This window comes from Hemitrygon akajei, chromosome 11, assembly GCF_048418815.1.
Source record: "Hemitrygon akajei chromosome 11, sHemAka1.3, whole genome shotgun sequence".
Classification (NCBI taxonomy): Eukaryota; Metazoa; Chordata; class Chondrichthyes; order Myliobatiformes; family Dasyatidae; genus Hemitrygon; species Hemitrygon akajei.
Window position 1 is genome coordinate 142,642,782 of NC_133134.1, and position 20,042 is coordinate 142,662,823.

Consider the following 20,042-nt stretch of genomic DNA (forward strand, 5'->3'; position numbering starts at 1 on the left):
AATGAGTCAATGGAGAGACAAAAATAGACAAATTGTTGGATGATGTTGTGGATCAGGAAATCAAGAGGAGAGTTCAGATTGCCTGAATGTTTGATTAAGCATTCTTTGTTGTTCACATAAATAATAATGCTTTGTGGGTTATTTGTAGAAGTATGTAAATGGCATATGTCATCACGCCACCACTTGATGTGTGTGCACCTTTTTAAGTAAAAGTTAAATTTAGACTTCTATCCCTAGTCCTGTGTCTTTCTTTTAGTTTTATGTTTTGGAGTTACAAGACATAACAGAACTCACTCATGCTTCTGCGGAAAAAGGAAAAAGTGAACACAACTTTATTTTTTCTCAACCACTTTGAAAGAAAGAAACTACCATGTAAGGCAAGAGTCACATCTATAATAGAGTTATAGTTTGAAAATAAATATTAGAGTGTGTGATTAATTATGTCCAGATAGGACTTTTGTTTTATTTTGCTTCCCAGGTTTCTATTGGAACCCAAAAGCCATAATACATAAGAGCAGAATTTGGTCTTTAGGCCCATTGATGCCATTTGGCCCACCTATATGTGCATATTGCATGCTACTAAACATGTCATATAGAAGCTGAATTTTAAAACAAAGAATGAAAAAAAAAGCTTCAAAATATTACTCGATATAATTCAGAGCGGTAACAAGAATACTGGTGAAACTGATCTTGATCACAAAAAATATATTTAAAATTGTTCATCTCCTTTGAGTCACTCTCATTTTAAGACCATAAGATATAGGAACAGAATTAGGCCATGTGCCCCAAGGCTGCTCTGCCATTTCATCATGGCTAATCCAATTTTCCTCTCAGCTCCAATCTCCTACCTTCTCCCCATATCCCTTCATGTCTTAACCAATTAAGAATCAATCAACCCCTGCCTTAAATATATATAAAGACAAGGCTTCCACATCTGCCCGTGGCAAAGAATTCCACAGATTCGCCACTCTCTGGCTAAAGAAGTTCCTCCTTATGAGTTCTCCTTACCTCTGGCCTTAGACTCTCTCACCATAGGAAACATCCTCTCCACATCCACCCTAACAAGGCCTTTCACCATTAGATAGGTTTCAATAAAGTCATCCCTCATTCTTCTGAATTCCAGCAGTACAGGCCCAGAGCCATCAGATACTCTTCATATGACAAACTATTCAGTCCTGGAATCATTTTTGTGAACCTTCTTTGAACCCTCTCCAGTTTCAGCACATCCTTTCTAAGATAAGAGGGCCAAAACTGCTCACAATACTCCAATTGAGGCCTCAGCAGTGCGTTAATAAATTTTAAAAAATGACTTACAAAAGAGCATATACTGCATAATTGAAGTATAAATTGTAAAATAAGTCAATCTAGCCCTTTTCATAAACATACCTGCTGATTATTTTTTGTCACAAATTTCATTTTAATTTTAGGAATTTCTCGCAAATACAACAGCAATTAGTGAATATTCCTAATTATAATGATCTCATAATCAATGATCAATTTCATTATTATTGTAAGCTTTGTGGATAAGGTTTACTTATATATGATGTTTTTAAATTGAATGCAAAAATCACAAATAAACATAGTTTAAATGGGACAAAATTCTGTGATGTACCTATTGACTTGGACTAAGTATTAAGAGGAATTTTGCTGAAAAAATATAGTGAAAACCGCATTTATTTATGTGTTATTCTTGCTTGATGATGTCAGTTACATGTATTTATAAGGATCAGACTAACTCTCAGAATATTACACCTTGATGTCCATTTCATGGCTTTTAATTAAAATAGCAATTTTATGCCATGTAAAAGACAATAAATCACTTTCATTTTGTTTGGAAAAAAACCCTTAACTTTTCCCCGTGAGCTTTGTTCTATGATTATATATGATGGAGAAGCAAAAGGTGGAGAAATTTCAGGGAAGATGGAATGTCAGATTTGATATGATTTTTACCAGGAAATTATGTGCAAATGAATCTTATATTAGTGATAAGACAATTACTGAAGGAGAATCTTAAGGACAGGATGTAATCATATTTGGAAAAGCATGGTTACTAGTGACAGTCAGCATGGCTTTATGCTGTGGAGATCCATTCACCTCTAATTTATAACAAGGCTTTAGCCAGAAGAGTACACTTAGCTACGTATATACATAACCATATCAAAGAAATAATAAAAAAACTTGGCAATGCCAATTAGAAAAACTAAACTTGTTATACTTAGCATCTGGTGCAAATTGTTCCTTTAGCATGCACAGCGATAATTGATAAATTAAACAGCAGTCCCTTGATATAAAATGCACTGAGAGTTACAACTGGGAAAGAGGCTGTTAAACATTGCTCTTCCATATGCTACCCTTCCTCTAAAGTATAAGGCAATAAATCTTAAGATAATTGTACTTCAGCATTACTGAGTTCATTATTTAAATGTATCATTTTTTAGCTCTCATTAACACAAAATTTCCACTTTGTGCTAATGTTTGCAAAAATTATATGAGTAAAAGTGGTTTGGAAAGCTAGTAAAATCACAGCAAAATATATTTAGCACGGTTTTCAGAATTCATATTCTTTTTGAAAGTGAGTTGAAAGCGGTCTTGGGCAGAACTGTAAAACACGTAACTGAATTAATAGCTCAGTTTACATTCTGTGGATAAAAAAAATCAGACTGGAGGTCAGCTGCTCATTTTATGCTTCCATCACGACTACTGTCATAGCCTAGTGTCTGTGTTTTTGCCTGTTAATCTTATAAATGTACTGTGTCAAACTGCATACTGCTTAACCCCAAAGGGGAAAGGTTTTAAAGGTGCCATTGCTGAAGTATAATAAATGCATAATAAATGTGTGTGTATATATATATACATACACATATCAGTCAGTGTTGGTGCAACCGAAGGCCAAACGTTTGAGGTTTAGACACCAGAAATTGTTCCTAATTGCTAAAGCTGAGGCTCAACTGCACCATTTAATTGTAATAAAGTAGCTTGTTGATCTATTTTTATGGAATATTAATCAAAAGATCATATTGGAAATCTAGAAATTGGGTCAACCCGGTAGCATAGTGGTTAGCACAACACTTTACAGTACAAGCGACCCGGGTTCAATTCCCACTCATGCTTGTATGGAGTTTGTACATTCTCCCCATGATCACGTGGGTTACCTCCATGTGTTCCGGTTTCCACCCACAGTCCAAAGATGTGCTGGTTGGTAGGTTAATTAGCTAGGATTAAATCGGGGTGTTGCTGGGCAGTGTGGCCTACTCTACACTGAATCTCAAATAAACTACAATAAAAATAGTTTTAAAAATTTGATCCCAGGACTTAATAGACCTGCAAACTAAGAAAATTATATAAAAGTTATTTTAAATATAGACTGGAGTGCCTTTATAATTACACAGCTGCATAGTTGTCAATCAGTATGGTCCATTTGGTTTAATGAATTTTTATGGCATGAGGCAAAAAAAATGAACTCTACTTTGAAAAACTACTTGATATAAATATTCTGGATAATAATACATCAACTGTAGTTTCATCCTGTACATTAGATAAACCTCCTCAAGAATATAATTTTCAGAGAAATGTTTAGCAATGCAGTTCAGTAACATTATTAGAATAGTTCTAAATTAAATTTTAATAATGACATTCATCCATCAGGAGCGTGGGTGTAAATTCAGGATTGAAACCTTGAATCAGTTATTAACCGCTTCCATTAATTTGGGAATATGCTGCTGTGAAGGTCACATTAATGGTACTCCTATTACATTATCATCAACTATACAGATGCAAACCACAGCAATCTAAAAAGGTGAACAGGCATAAATGGAAGCCGCTAGTGTATAACAAAACAAGCATATCTTGCAATGAATATGCTTATTATAGAGTTATTTCACCTCCACTATAGGAACAAGTCTTTCTGTGGGGATTATTTTAACAAGAATTTATTGGTGGACAAATTGTAATTGCATTACATACATCTTGTGGGAAAAACGTGCCAAATTCTTGAAGTGATGCTTTCTGCTCTAAGAATGCCTAAAAGATGCTTGATCCAATAATCTGAAGCAGCATTGCATAAATCTGTATGGAAATGTAATGAATTACCGCGGGTACAGCAGTGATCAGATTGAATATTTGACTGTTTAAATAGGCACGAAGCCTTTGGAAGAATCAACAGGCAGCTCATTGAAATGACGTAAATGAGGCCTGATGCCCAACTTGTGCTGGCATTCAGACTTGTAGTTATTGTGCTCCTCTGGTTATTGCACCTGTAAAGAACAATTACTAGGCTAGTGGCTTTTGTCCAATTATGACTAAGGAGAGGGAATCTAACTACAATTTATCTCAGTATCATCTCCATTTAAAATAAACTGAACAAAATCCAAATCCACATCCATTCTGTGCAGTTGATAGCTAAAGCTGCATAGTCAGGAAGAGCTGTTTGAATGGAAGTGATGAATTGGTAATGGCCCAGTATATATTTCAATGAAAACACAGCATAAGAGTTTAAATGGAAGCAGACTATGTCAAATGATAATACACAAGCGTACATCTTATTCTTCGTTTTACTAAAAAGAAAAAGTACTCAAAAGGTTCAGGAGGTCATTGAAAGGTCATAAACTTAACGTTAACTCTATTCCTTTATCTCAGACAATGTCTACTAACATCTCCTAAATTTGCTTCTTTTATTTCATATTTCCATCATTTGCATTATTTTGATTTTGAACTTCATTAACAATGTCTTGTTCAATCAATTTTAGATGAAAACATATCGAAATACTCAGCAGTCAGGCAATGTCTGTGAAACAGAAGCAGGTGCAGACAATCATCTTTTATCAGGTTTATTAACACCTATTTATTCTGTGGATTTGAGAACATAAATTAATAAAAAGTCTTTGATTGGAACCTGCTTCTCTCTCCAAAAATGCTGCCTGACATGCTAAACATTTCTGGTTCTGTTTTGATTCCCAGCATCTGTGGTATTCTGCTTTTTTATTCTGTACTGTTATTATGATTCCAGAAAGTAAAATGAAATACTACATAAATGCTGAGCTGAGGTGAGATGTGGCTCCCGAGAGTCTGTGAACATACAGGGAAAAGAATGTTTGAAAATGAAGATGAACAGCAAAGATTCCTGTCCTCTACACACATAAGACCATAAGACAAAGGAGCAGAAGTCGGCCATTCGGCCCATCGAGTCTGCTCCGCCATTTCATCATGAGCTGATCCAATCTCCCCTTTAGTCCCATTCCCCCACCTTCTCACCATAACCTTTGATGCCCTGACTACTCAGATACCTATCAATCTCTGCCTTAAATACACCCAAAGACTTGGCCTCCACAGCCGCCCATGGCACCAAATTCCACAGATTCACCACCCTCTGGCTAAAATTTTTTTTTCGCATCTCTGTTCTGAATGGGCGCCCTGCAATCCTCAAGTCATGTCCTCTCATACTAGACCTCCCCACCATGGGAAACAACTTTGCCACATCCACTGTGTTCATGCCTTTCAACATTCGAAATGTTTCTATGAGATCCCCCCTCATTCCTCTAAACTCCAAGAAGTACAGTCCAAGAGTGGTCAAACGTTCCTCATATGTTAACCCTCTCATTCCCGGAATCACTCTAGTGATCCTTCTAACATCTTACACATGGACTAACTTTGGGAGGCTCCTCAGGGCACTGGTGAGTTACCTACAAGAGATGGTTCTGCTAAAACCTATAGGTCTACTAGCAGCATAAGTGAACCATGTAATTTCCATGACTGACACCAAACTCCTGAAATAGACACTCTATTCTTCCCTATGGGCAAAAGATTCCAGGTGGAGAAAGGAAATGGCTCAAGGGAAATGCACTCTTTCTGCTGTTTACACTTGTGTTAATAACATCCCAAAAGCTTCCTCTCCATCTTGAAAAGTTGGAGGTCAAGGATTCTCAGGAGTCATTGGGTTTATTTTCATCATCTATAAAACTACTTAACTACCTACACTGCCGAATACTTTATTGTAACCCTATCTGCCACCCCAAAACCATTAAGTCGGTGCTTCCTGAAAACATCAGTTTCCTTAAATTTTACTTCACTTTTAAACACAAAAAATCTACTATATTCACAACTATGTTAACTAATGTTGGATCTTTTATAGAACCTAATCAAAGTCATCAGCTTTATGAATGTTAAGTTTACCATAAAGAGATTCCAATTTTTCACCTGTCTGAGAAAAGCATTCAACTTGTAAATTGCAAAAAACAATAATGAAAAAGACACATACATTAATTGAGAAGATATTACTAATAGTGATAGTAGATATGAACACTTACTAGATGAGATAATATCTTTCAGGTGGCTATCTGAACGTTACATGGCCTACCCATTGATTCTTGCCATCAAGAGACCTCTGCATCACTTCCAAATGCTTGTGGCCAGTTTGTACTTAGCAGGTATCTTATTGCAGTATTCCCCCACCATACTTCCCCTCTATGCTAAACACATTGTTGTCCTTTTCCCACCTTGTGGTGCATTGGGCAGCATTTTTTGCCGTTTCCGTAGCATTTGACTGTTGTTGTTCTATGAAGTTGAGTTGCTAACTTGACACTCGACCCAGCGCGGATGGAAAGCATGGAAGGAACCAGCTGGACCGTTCACCCCCAAATCTGGCACTGATGCCCCTACACAACTGTATGCTCCCCACATAGGGAGGTTAAAATGCTTTTCTTCTATCAAAAGCAAATATTTCTAAATGAATATACACTGTTAACTTTTACTGTTGTTGCAAAATATTGTTTGATCACCTTTTAAAACTAACCATGTGCACTCCACACAATAAATACATTGCAAATGATTCTTGATATTGTTAGGTATTGGCAGTGGAAATAACTGAAAATTGTTTTTTTTTGGACACTATATATGTGGAGATTTGATACCCGTAGTTGGAACAGAAGTATTTATTTTTAGCAGGGATTAGTACATGTCGGCAGTACAAGGCTCTTCTGCCCTGCCAACATTATAGCATTTGTCTCAATAGATAATAATCACCAAGGAACATTTCAAACCACTGTGTGCTGTATTTAGATCAACAATGACTACTATTTCTAAATTTTTAATAATTTCACTTTATTATTTGAAGCCAATTACTTATTTATGACAAGACTGTTCATTTTACAAAAAATATGAACCATGTTGTCTATCCCACTATGAGCCTAATTCTATGCATAAATATTTTTAACTTTTCTCCTGAAATGTGGGAGTTGTCCATCATGGATTGCTTAGAAGCTAGGACATTGTTTCATGGATGTAGAAGAGCAAGAGGAGATGTATAAAACCATGAGGGGCATAGAAAGTCTCTATCCCAGGTTTGGGATATCAAGAACTAGAGGGCATAGATTTATAGTGAGGGGAGAAATTTAATAGGAACTTGAGGGGGCAACTATTTCCTACACAAAGGGTGCTATATGAGGAAATGGTAGATGCAGGTACTATAACAACTTCTAAAAGACAGTTGAATAGATACATAGATAGGAAGGGCTTGGAAGGATATGGGCCAAACCTTGGCATATGGGACAAGCTTGGATGGCATCGATCAGATGGGCCAAAGTGCCTTTTCCCCTGCTCTATAAAGCATTAATCACAGGACTCTGCAAAGAGAGATGTGGACAGCCCAGTGCATCTGTAGATGTGAACTTCCCACTATTCAGGACATTTACAAAGACAGGTGTGTAAAAAGGGCCCCAAGGATCACTGGGGACACAAACTGTTCCAGCTGCTACTATCCGGGAAACAGTACCACAGCATAAAAGCCAGGACCAACAGGCTCTGGAACAGCTTCTTCCACCAGGCCAGCAGACTGCTTAACGCATGCTGACACAACTGTATTTCTCTGTTATATTGACTATCCTGTTGTACATACTATTTATTATAAATACTATAAATTGCACATTGCACATTTAGATGGAGTCATAACACAAAGATTTTTAATCCTCATGCATATGAAGGATGTAAGTAATAAAGTCAATTCAATACATGTCACCTGATGAGATCTGGAGACACGGGTATGCACAGAGCATCCCAACCATTAGTGAATATTCAAGTCACAGTTTCTAAGCTGTTGTATTAACATGTTCTGCTACTGACTAAAGATTTTAAGCAACTCAACTTCCAATTTCACTATTTTGCAATACTATGGCATAATGAACAGTTTCTATACAGTTGTGCGAAAATAATCAGTTTTATAGACTTGATACCTTCTAAGAAGTTATCAGAAGTGTATCATTTATTATTAAACACATCTCCTTGGTATATCATTGTGAGATTTAACAAACTGTACGGTTGTGAGAAAGCTATCAGCTTTATAGACTTGATATCTTCTAAGAGGTTATCAGAATTACTGTATATCATTTATTTTTAAGTGCACCTCCTGGATGTGTATTAATGAAAGGTTTAACAAACTTGCCCATTCACCTTCATACTTCCCCACCCCGCCAAACACTTAACTGATACAGAGACCTCCAAGCATGCTTCTGTCCTCACTTACCACAAATGTTTTATCCAGCAGTATAATTTCTATTTCTCTAATGACTAGTGATGGAACTTTGAACTTTCACAGCTTTCCAAACTGGGATTATCGTTCCACACACTCACATCCACTTTACTTCTCAACACCTACAAAAGTATCTTCAAAATCTATCTCATCAAACAAATGTTAAGTCACCTCTGCTGTTTTTCGTAATTACTCTTTGTTTTTCTAAAGTGCCTTTGGAGATATTGCTTGGTTAATGCTGATATAAGAGCTTAAGTTGTTTCTATTATTGCATGATCTGCAACTAACACTGGCGTGATTAGCAAAAAAACAGGCTGACCTATGTACAGGATGTGAACACAAGAGATTCTACAGATGCTGGAAACCTTGAGCAACACACACAAAATGCTGGAGGAGCTCAGCTGGTCAGGCAGCATAATGAAGGGGTATGAACAGTCGACGTTTTGGGCTGAAATCTCCCATCGGTATTGGAAAGGAAGGAAGGTGGGGGGGGGCAGGTAAGGAGTACAAGCTGGAAAGTGATAGGTGAGACGAGGTGAGTGGGTGGGGGAGAGGGATGAAAAAAAAGAAACAGGAAAGCAATAGGTAGAAACAGTGAAGGTCTGAAGAAGGAGGAATCTGACAGTAGAGGACAATGGACCATGGAAGAAAGGGAAGGAGAAGGAACACCACAGGGAGGTGATAGGCAGGTGAGAAGAGAAGGGATGAGAGGGGAACCAGAATGTTGAATGGAAAAAGGGAGAAGGGGGTGGGGGGAAATTACCAGAAGCTAGAAACATTTGATGCTCATGTCATCCAGTTGGAGGCTACCTTTTACATGATGTGTCAGTTGTTCAGATTTTCAGCAATTTTTCTGGTCAGGGGTGACGTGACACACAACAGAAATGGCTTCTGCCACAGGAAAACTTACTTCATGAGCTCAGGATCCTCCTTATCATCCTTGGTAGGAGTCAATTTCTGTCCACTTTTCTTAGCACGTGGACAACCTGACAAGCTGTAAATCAACCAGAATAAGATTGACTGATGATGATGGGGAAGGCTACTGCTGTTCAATATCAACACATCTCATGCAGATGAATCATTTTAATTGCTGTGCATTAGTTGAGAAGACATTTAGGATGAAATTACCTTTTGTGATATAGATGATGTAGACTTAATAGATTAGATATTAACTTTTAGGTGGCTATCTGGGAGGTAGACTCTTTGCCACCAATTCTCACCATCTAGAAACCCAAGCCTTTTGTAGATCTATATACTACTTCCATATATTGGCGGAATGATCCTATAGAAAAGCTGTGGTTCTGGGCTAGTACAAAATCAGGTGACTCTGAGGCTGTTCTAACCTTCAGCTGTAAGGGTCTGGGAAGTAAACTAGCCCAGGTTTCCTACTAATCAGTGGCACATTTTAGCACTGAGCAAACATTCTTGAATTTACTAACATATAGGAGGTACAATCAGTGTTCTTTTCAATATACTGAGTCTACTCTACCATGTACGTACTGTTGGCCACTAACTTAGTCATAGGAGCTTGCAGTACTAGTGGGCGTCCTAGCTGAGGAAATGCAGGTCCCTATAAAATTATTGGCGGAGCTTTGGAACTGCCAGTTTGGGTAATGAATCAACAGGCCCTATTTGGTGCCAAATCAAGGATTTTCTGTAGCACTTTTCCGTCAGTTTTATTTGTGGACATAATTGTGTATTTAAATTAAACTTTCAGCTCAATTAAAGTAGTGGGCATATAACATTAATAAGTCTTCATACATTATTATTGCCAACAGTAATTTTTATTCTTCAGTTGCAGCATAAAAGCCTTTCAGGGTAGTCATTCATTCTGTTAAGTGTATAATTCTTAGATTGTTCAGAAGAGATATCTTGTAACAAACTATTTGACTACTTTATCATTAATTTAAAAATGAAAAATGAACTTAGGACATTGATTAATAAAACAGATTAGGCGCCTAAAAGTTAATTAAACAGTACTGTAATTGAACAGTTTAAAAATGTTCAGAATTCAAATAAAAAATTACTGTTCATTCCAGAGAAAGTAATTACCAGTAAACCGAGACCTTATTAACTCTGAGGTGATGTATAGGATATTTTATTTCTTATTTAATCCTTATACTTTAAACTGTCCAGCACAGAACAGTTTAGAATAGTTCTATGTGATACACAGTAAGTTAAAATTACTACAGAAATTTTCAGATATTGCTGTGTCAGGATCATTTCCAAATGCTGACAACTTCTTGGAGAATCCTCTGCCATTGTCTCCAATAAAGGAAACCAATAAAGCATGATGAATACAGCAAAGTTAAGCAATGAAGTGACACACAGAAACTGAACTCCAAACTCTTTCGACACACTGCTCCTAGAACAAGGTAGATACAGACTTGGATGGAAATGTGAGGGTCTCTCTGAAGTTCTTTCAAGTTTTACAGATTTTAGTTTTGGAACCAATGAACTAGATCAGCAAACCTGAGCAAGAGAAAACACATCTGATATTATTAAAGTGCTTTTAGCTCATTACTGTTGTGATGCTCACCTTCTGTGAGAAGTATAGTTCCCTGTCACATGACCTGATCCATCACAACCAGGAGTTGGGCACCTTAATGAAAGGAAAGTTAGCTTAGCATCTCCTGCAAATTCCTCTCACCTGCAATTCATTATGACTATCAAAATGGTAGCTTTCAAACTGAATCATGTAATGTAGCTTTAACAGCACTAAGATCCAATACACATAGATTTATTGATCTTGTAAAAGGCCATTTCCTGCAACTTTTCTCTAAAAATTATGGAAAAATAGCAGAAGCAAGCATTTATCTATTCAGCGTACCTTTGCAGATAGAAGCCTGACTCAATGAAAATATAATCTATTCTGAAAATAATTTTTCAAAAAAGCAAAAGCCTTAGTTTTTAATGGTTCAGCAAATTCTAAATAAAATTTGCTCCTTATAGACTGCCATTGTAGAGTCGATAGATTTCTTTAATGATTGAACAAACAGCCATTGCTAATTGCAGCAATAAGATTTCCCTAGAGAAATTTTATTGGTAAATTACTAAAAAAATTAAAGTTTTTAAAAAGCAGATGTACCTGAGTTCTGAAGAGTGAGCAGCCATTAAATTTCTTAGACTTTTATCTGCCAAAGGACAACCAGAAAGACTGCAACAGAAAAAAAGCAGAAGGATTGAATAAAGAGGAAGTTTTAGAACACCAAACAAGCAAAACGTTTACTGATTTTTATTGCAAATAATTCAGTAGCAATTGCATAAAAGAATCCACACACAAAATACCTGCGGTGTGAGGCATAATTTCCAGTGATGTGACCACTGCCATCACATCCAGGAGTTGGACAGCTGAAAGATTGTTGAAGAAACACAGAAAACTTAGAATGGGGGATCATCCTTTTATACTGCAGAAAATGTCCAAAGGCAAAGTATCTGACTAGTTCTCTATTCTTGAACTGATTAATAATCTAACAACAAACTGGCTTCTCAAAATAATACAGCTACCAATTTTTTAATATTTAAAATTGTTCTTGCTCAGACTCTTTTGCACTATAAAATCTGTAATAACCAGCTTGAAAGGAGAAATAATCTTTATCATAAATTTCTTATGCTGCTGTCACTACTTAGTGATTCAACAAAAGGCAACCATTGAGCAACTGAATAATAGCTCATACACGTATCATTACAGAACATGGGAATTGAAAATTCAGCAAATAAGACAGTTCTGGACCTTAAAACTGTAACAATATGCTTTAGTAACAAATACTTAGTTACAAATCTCATTATATCATTCAGGCACACTCATACTTTCCGTACTTTACCTATATTCAGGTTACAAAACATTCTAGCAATAAGCTTATTTACGTTATTAATTCTTTCTTGGCATCTTTGCATGAAAATTTCAGTTTCAGACTGGAACTTGTGACTTCCCCTGGGTATTTTTTATCTTCCATACTTTCATCCATTACTTCCAGATCTCCTGCTTCTGAGGAAGGGAATGAAGAGGTGGCAGGTTCCATCTAGGATCACAAAGGTGTTTGATTAGTGAAACATTCTCTCCCCTCTTCTTTACCTTACAAAGGTCTGTGATGATAATAGGTTAGTTTCCACTCTTCAGGAGTCATAATTCATTAAACGCTGAACCTTTCAAAAACTGTCTGTGCCAGAGGAAATGGATTATGAACTTATTATAAACCATTTTTAGAAGGCTTTGAACTTTCCAAATCGCTGCTAGTCACTAGTCTGCTACCGGAACAGTCCGAACAACATGTAACCTAACTTGCACAATACTGGCAGTAATAACAACTGACCAATAGCATATCCATATTATATTAATGTAAATTTATTTTGAATTAAGTTAGCTGTTTAGGGAGCTTTGTTGATACTTCTGTTGTCTTAAGATCACCCCAACCATGATCTTCTGGTTTTTGACAGATTATCACCAAACTTCTCACCCATCTACATCCTGAAAACATAATAGGGTCTCTCTTCCTCCCCTTCCTACAATTTCTTAAACCTCATCTTAGTGCTGACAGCACATTTAAAATTAAATGCCTCACATGCTATTGGATTTTTGTGAATGAAAAGACCATGCAACATTTAGATAGTACTCCAATACTGCTGCATTGCAACTTGCTGAATTATTAAAAAATCCACATTCACTCTGTGTTGAGAAATTGATATTTAAATCAGATCAGCGTGTAATGGAAATGCTACCTTAGAACACCTTCCATCCAGCTGTTCCAGAGTCTCAGGAGTCTAATTTTACCCCATGATCTGGGTCTAAATGCAAAATTAGATTTCACACTCGCCAGGTGTTTTCACTGAAGGTTTGAGAAAGATTGTTAATTGAAAGCACCTGTTTGTAACCTGCTCTTCATGTTTGCAAAAATCTCCGTTGCCGGCTTGTTTATCACTGTTTAGTCTTTTATTTACAACTTAAACCGTTTGCAAAAGGGAAAACCATGTAATTTCAACTTTTTGATTTGCTATTTTGCAATCAGGATTACAAAATGGGAGAATGTTCAGTTGGCCCTCCTTATCCGCGGATTCCGTATGTGCAGATTCAAACAACCGCAGATTAACAACCCGGAAGTTCTCTCTCCAGCACTCATTGTTTGAGCATGTACAGACTATTTTTTCTTGTCATTATTCCCTAAACAATACAGTATAACAACTATTTACATAGCATTTACATTGTATTAGTTATTATAAGTAAACTAGAAATGACTTAAAAATACAGGCAGTCCCCAGGTTATGAATAAGTTTCATTCCTGAGTCTGTCTTTAAGTTGGATTTGAAGTTGGAACAGACTTATTTTTTAGTGGTATTATTTAGCGTCAGTTAGTCAAACGTTTTTCTTAGTATATAGTACATATTTTACCTTTCTATGCATATAAAACACTTAAGAAACATACGTATTTCAATAATTTAACCACTGCGTTGCTTAGTAATAACTGTAGCTTTCATCGGGGCAGGGCCTTTCACATGCTCCATTAAAATGGTTCTGATCGCTGGCCGACTGTAGCCTAACATTTTTCCAATGACCGATAGTGTTTCACCTCTTTCCGATCGTGTTATTACTTCCACCTTATTTTCAATCGCAATCGTGATTATTTTCGTGAACAGAAACACTGCGGATTCAGAGATGCGCCACCAGGCCCTAATGTCCACCGCACGGAGACATGTTAAATAAAGTCCGGGGTTCCGCTGGGTCCTAAAGACCACCGCACTGATACATGTTAAATAAGGGACTTGAGCATCCGCGAATTTTGGTATCCGCGGGGGATACCGGAACCAATCCCTCGTGGATAAGGAGGGCCAACTGTAGAGCAATCACACAGTACAAATGTTATTTAAGATAAAAATTCACTATCATTGCCCTGTTTTCAACCTCACTATTTTTGCTCTCTTTTTATACTAATTATTTCATTTGAATTTATAGATACATATATATCATATTTCTTATTATAATTTATAGATCTATTAGGTATTGCACTGTACTGCTGCTGCAAAATGACTAATTTTATGATATATGTCAGTGATAATAAACTCAGATTCTCATTCTACAGATCTCCTGTAGGGACTGTTGCAGATTTTAGCTGTCTAACTGGGCAAGAGGAAGAAATTGAATGCTGAATTAATTCAGGTCACCCTTATGAGTCATTCACTATTTGTAGGTGACAAGGGGGGAAGCGAAAGTCCAAATTAAATAAATCACTTGTAATGAACTGGTGCTTCAATCGTGTGATGACTAAGTTTGTTCTGAAACCAAATCCTTTGTTATGTGTTATGATGACAAGAGCATAGACAAAGAGAGGATTACTTTTTCTCACATCATAAATCAAACAACACTTCCAAGAGCTCACCTCCTCAGATTCTTCTTCCCTTTGTCTGCTAGGCTTTGTGTAGTCAATAGGGCCATCAAATTCATCTTGTTTAGATGTTTGACTGGACTGCGGAGAACCCATTACACTGCTACATGTGCTGCTGCTTCCATGAAGGTAGGAGGATGATAACTCAGCTGACCTCACATTGGAACTTAAAGCCGAAAACACATTCTCTCTTTTTCGTTTCTTATTCATGCTGAGGTCCAGAGTTCCATTTTCATCCACCTCAATGTCCATGTTCTGTAAAATAATTATACAAGGATGTCACAACAAAATATTTTTCATACTTTTGAAAAAAAAAATTAATTGTTTTAATAATTTGGTAAGCACAGTTACTACCATTTGACATTATTGATTTTATACTTCATTGTAAGAGGCTGGGTGTACTGCTTTATGATTATAACTATAGAGTATTATGGAATTATCTGCAAATTGCAAAAATGAATTGACACAAATAGGCATATTTTGTGGTAAACTGAAAAGTATTGATGCTGTGCTCAATGTTCACTGGAAATTTGCCATGATGATTCATCTTGCTTTAAGGAGTGATGTAGAAATTTGCATTGGCGACAACTTTACGAAGCATGTCTCAAAACACTTAATACACCACTATGGCCTGAAGGTAAAAATGAACTTTAACAAGCACATCTTCCTGTAAAAACGCAACAGGCCTTTTGGGGGAAAAAACTTCATTAATCAACCCCCTGAATTATACTTTTCTTGCTTACTGTTTTCTACACAACTCAATTAGTAGAATGGAACTGAAAACCAAAGTCCATTTGCTGGAAATCTGAAGGAAAACCAGAGAATGTTGGGCACATTCCACGGATTAAGTAGCATCTGTGGAAAGAAAAGCAGTTAACGTTTGAAGACCCTTTATCAGAACAGATGCAAAGGACCTGAAACATTAATTCTGTTTTTCTCCATAGATGAGTGTTTCTAATATTTTTCTGTTTTTATTGTAGTTGAGTGGAATGATTTACCTTAGTGGGGTGCTCTTGATGCTTGGTGCTTAGATTCTCTGGCATTTCCCAACAACGTGTTGATAGATTGAGGATAGCTGTAGCAGCCATATGTGCAGCTTCGGCTTCATGAGCATAGTCATAATTACTGGATGACGATGAGCTTTTAACATAGTTGGTAGACATACTGTGACTAGGTGAGGAGGCCTTTGAGAATGGTTTTGCTGTGTGAAAAAGTATTTAATTTCGACAATGTCAAGAAAATTCTACTCCAACAATTTGAATATTAAATCTATAGTTTACAAAATCGTATGGATCACATCAAGAGAGCTAGCTGTTGGAGATCTATATTATGAATCGTTCCAAGCTTTTCAAGCGTAATATGATGTTTCTTATTAATCTGGCTGAGATGCTATTGGAAATAATCATGAATGCAGATATTTAAGTCAATGTTTATATGCCTTTCAAAAATCAGTTTTGTCCTTTTGTTATACTGAATTTCCATGCTAAATTGCTAATAACACAATCAATTTAGTAGTACTTAATCTGAAGCATGAAATAAATTGGTTTTCTGTCACTCTTAATATCAACTGACAGTGACTGCAATTTTTAGCTTTCATTCAATGTTAATATTTGATTGTTTTGGGTTTTAAAACACATGCTTACATTTATAGGTTTTCGGTGAGCTTTCAGATGTTTGAAGTTTTGGAGCAATCACACGTTTCCCAAAAACTTGTGCATCAAAACTAGCATAATCAAATGTGACCTTGGAATACTTCTCCAACTCCTTCGCTAGGTTAGCACGAGGGGTAACTGGCAGCATATTAGGTCTATAGCTGTAGTGCGGAATCTCCAACTGTTTCACAAAGCACATCGGCCTGGAAATTACAATGAGTTAAAAACTGAATGGCAAAGCTCTGTCCAAGCCTGTGTCACATTCCATTGATTTCGAGAAAACATTGATAATGCAAAAGACAGCCTGAATGTTTATCAGCTTTTCACAAATCATGTTAATTTGTGCTAAAACATAATCCTATTGATATATCCAAGAGTGGAAATGTGAGAACAACAGCTTACAGGGAAGACTGCCACTGGATTAGAATTACTCTATTGTCAACAATAAGGGACACCATATGGCAATCTAACTCTATGTCAAATGTCAAAAAATTGCTGAGGTTGATAACTAGTTCCATATTTTATTACTCTGAGTTTCTTAATATCAGCAAATTCACTGAAAACATGGAATAAGCACAAAACTGATATTGTATGGTATATGATATGAATAAGATCAGTATTAATCCTTAGTGACATACTATATGAATAGACACCACACAGATAGAATATGGAATTTTCCATAAATTACCCTACAACAGATGAAAAGTCATGTATTATACACAGACTTCTGTATCTTAATTCCAAATGAGTAAACTTATCTAATAATCTTTAGGTGTGTTCCCATATATATGAAAATTGTATTATCTACTTTGAAAAGATCAATTTCATTATATTATGTAGAACTTCCATCTGAAAACTGATGACACAATACAAAGAACAGTTTATACTATTCTTGAATCAGTGCCGATAATATGATGTCTGGTAATTATTTCCTGATAATCTAAATAGCAGTGCACAGAAGGTCTTTCTAGCTTGCTTTAACTTTTGCAGCTCTCTTTGCATTAGCGCCTTTGGTGGTAAACATACCTTAACACTCGGTCAGAACTTTGGCTGCTTTTAGGAGATTCGTTGTTATGTTGCTTTTCATGAGATTTTGCTAGCTTCTCAGCAGCAGCAATAGGACATCCAGAAAGGCTGTGGCAAAAAGAATAGTCATTCACTTTTAAGGTTGGCCCAAAAAAAAGATAAAAGTTTATAGAAACATGGGGCTATCTGTATAATTGGGTCCTTATGAACCTTTAACAAATAGGTATGAAATGACTTCTGATTTCAGGCATTTGTTTGTTTTAAAAGCCATGGTTATTGTGATGCTATTATGGTTTGGGGCATCAGAGTTCGGGGTTCAATTCTGATGTCATTTGTAAGGAAACTGTACATCCTACCCGTAGAACGCACTGGTTTTCCCCAGGTGCTCCTGTTTCCTGGTTATTGTAAATTGTCCTGTGTGTAGGCTAGGGTTGAATCGGGGGTTGCTGGGTTGTGCAGCTCGAAGGGCCGGGAGCTATTCCCCACTGTATCTCAGTAAGTAAATAATGGAGCACAAGGAAACAGAAACAGATACAAAATGAATTTATTTCTGGACTACAATAAATTAGAACACTTGTAACATTGTGTCAAGTCATGCTAGTGGTGGCCATGGTTCCAAATATGTTACACTAATCAAATAATTAGATACTGGGAAATTGGGACTATACATACTGAATAAGTCCTGGTCCTAGGAGTCAGAGAATCAAAACTGCCATTAAACTCCACCACTGGACTCTCCATGCAGTCCAGCAATGTGGTCCAGTACTATTTATTTAAATTTCAAAATGAATTTCATTTTTAAAGAAAATACATATGTAAAACAGATCTTTCAAATTAACATTTTCTTAACAAGTTACATTATTCCCATTACTAACATCAGGACACCATTAATTATCTTTCCAATCCTGAGGCAAATACTTCATGGGTTTTAGTACATATTTCAACTAATTAGTGAGGAATGGCGAGAGGGCCCTCACTTTCCTCCTCCTTCGCAGATCCCTTGCAGTGGGTGCAGCATATTAAACAATTACAGACATGAGCCAAAAAAATCCTTACCTCCTGTGTGTGTTTCGGTTGCTATTGACATGTCCCTGCCCTGTGCAGCCCGGTGTGGGACACTTAAGAACATTTTCATGCATGGCGAGGACTGAATAAGCAAAGAAAAAGCAAAATGTATCAAAGACATACTTCCTTTTTGTAAACACTATCACAACTTCACACTGGTGTTCAGAAAAGCATTGTTACAGCAGATTTTTGAAGATAGCTTTGTCTAACCTGAACTTAAATGGCTATTCCTTACAAGTGAGCACTGGTAGGGTACTTGACCTTGATGGGAGGCAATGGTCAGGGATTGTAGGGCATACTGGGAGGATAGAAGGCAGATAGGGTGAACAAGAAACTTACTGAGGAATAGCACTGTCACAGAAGGAATTATTGGATTGCTATAAGGGCAAAATTCTTAATGGTTTTCTTCTTCCTTGCTCACGAGCATCGAAAGTAACTATTATTTAAGGTGCAGCTAACTTAGCACAGAGCGGCAGTTGAACTCTTGTGGTCTGTCTAACTCAGTATGTACTTAGTTTGCATATAAGTCAGCAATTGAAGGACTTTTTAGTTTCTTTTAACCATGTGCCTATGACACAATAAGGTGCAAAAGAATTGACTGTGTACAGTGCCATCAATGTGAAGGCTCCCAACAGCAAATTAATGGAGACAGGATGGTGCTACTTGAGGGACTTCAGCCTATGTTGACATTAAATACCAGGATTCTCAAATTTAATATGTAACATACTGTACTATTGGCTCAGATCACCTCCCAACCTCTAGTCTCATTCTAAACTAGAACAGGGCCAGCGTTTATAAAGTTATTCTATTTAATCTAGGAAAATTATATCACTGATTACATAAATAAAAAACGCAAATATTTCTATCACCAAAAAGATTTTATCCCTGTGTAAGTATTGATATAATAGTAATTTCATCTACAAGGAAAGCAGGACCTTTTGTACATTGCTGTAGTAGTTCCACAACCAGTGTCCTAGGTCCAAACACCTTCAGCTCCTTCTATCATGACTTTCCATCCATCATGAATGAGGGCAGCAGTCAGATATTTACTGATGACTGCGCAGTGTTCAGATCTGCTCTACTCACTTTCTGGAGGTATTTTATCCTTGTGCGGGCATCCTGAAAGACTACGATGGTGTGGATACAATCCTGTCACATGACCAGTACCATCACAGCCGGGGGTAGGGCACTTGATTTCCCTTTTCTCTGATCTTGAGGGATCTACACAACAGCAGGTTAAAAAAAAAAAGACCAGCAGAACTGTGTGTTATATATCACTAGCCAAAGTTGCAGGAAACGTATGATATATAACTTTATATTGGCAGCAGAAAACCAGAGCAAAACTTGTGTTCTTGTCTCATTAACAATCTCTGCCTTAATGAGTGTACACCAATCAAACTATGT

The 20,042-nt window shown here is 36.7% G+C and overlaps 1 protein-coding gene across 1 annotated transcript in view; it reads right to left on the reverse strand.

The window, feature by feature from the left end:
- The window catches only part of LOC140736093 (myelin transcription factor 1-like), a 127,885-nt gene that overhangs the window by 22,460 nt on the left and 85,383 nt on the right, over positions 1 to 20,042 (reverse strand). The window contains 11 exon segments of the mRNA XM_073061844.1: positions 9,429 to 9,512; positions 11,058 to 11,120; positions 11,607 to 11,675; positions 11,807 to 11,869; positions 12,386 to 12,540; positions 14,890 to 15,150; positions 15,894 to 16,096; positions 16,539 to 16,750; positions 17,574 to 17,681; positions 18,630 to 18,720; positions 19,725 to 19,859. Coding sequence (XP_072917945.1) covers positions 9,429 to 9,512; positions 11,058 to 11,120; positions 11,607 to 11,675; positions 11,807 to 11,869; positions 12,386 to 12,540; positions 14,890 to 15,150; positions 15,894 to 16,096; positions 16,539 to 16,750; positions 17,574 to 17,681; positions 18,630 to 18,720; positions 19,725 to 19,859 — 1,444 coding nt within the window.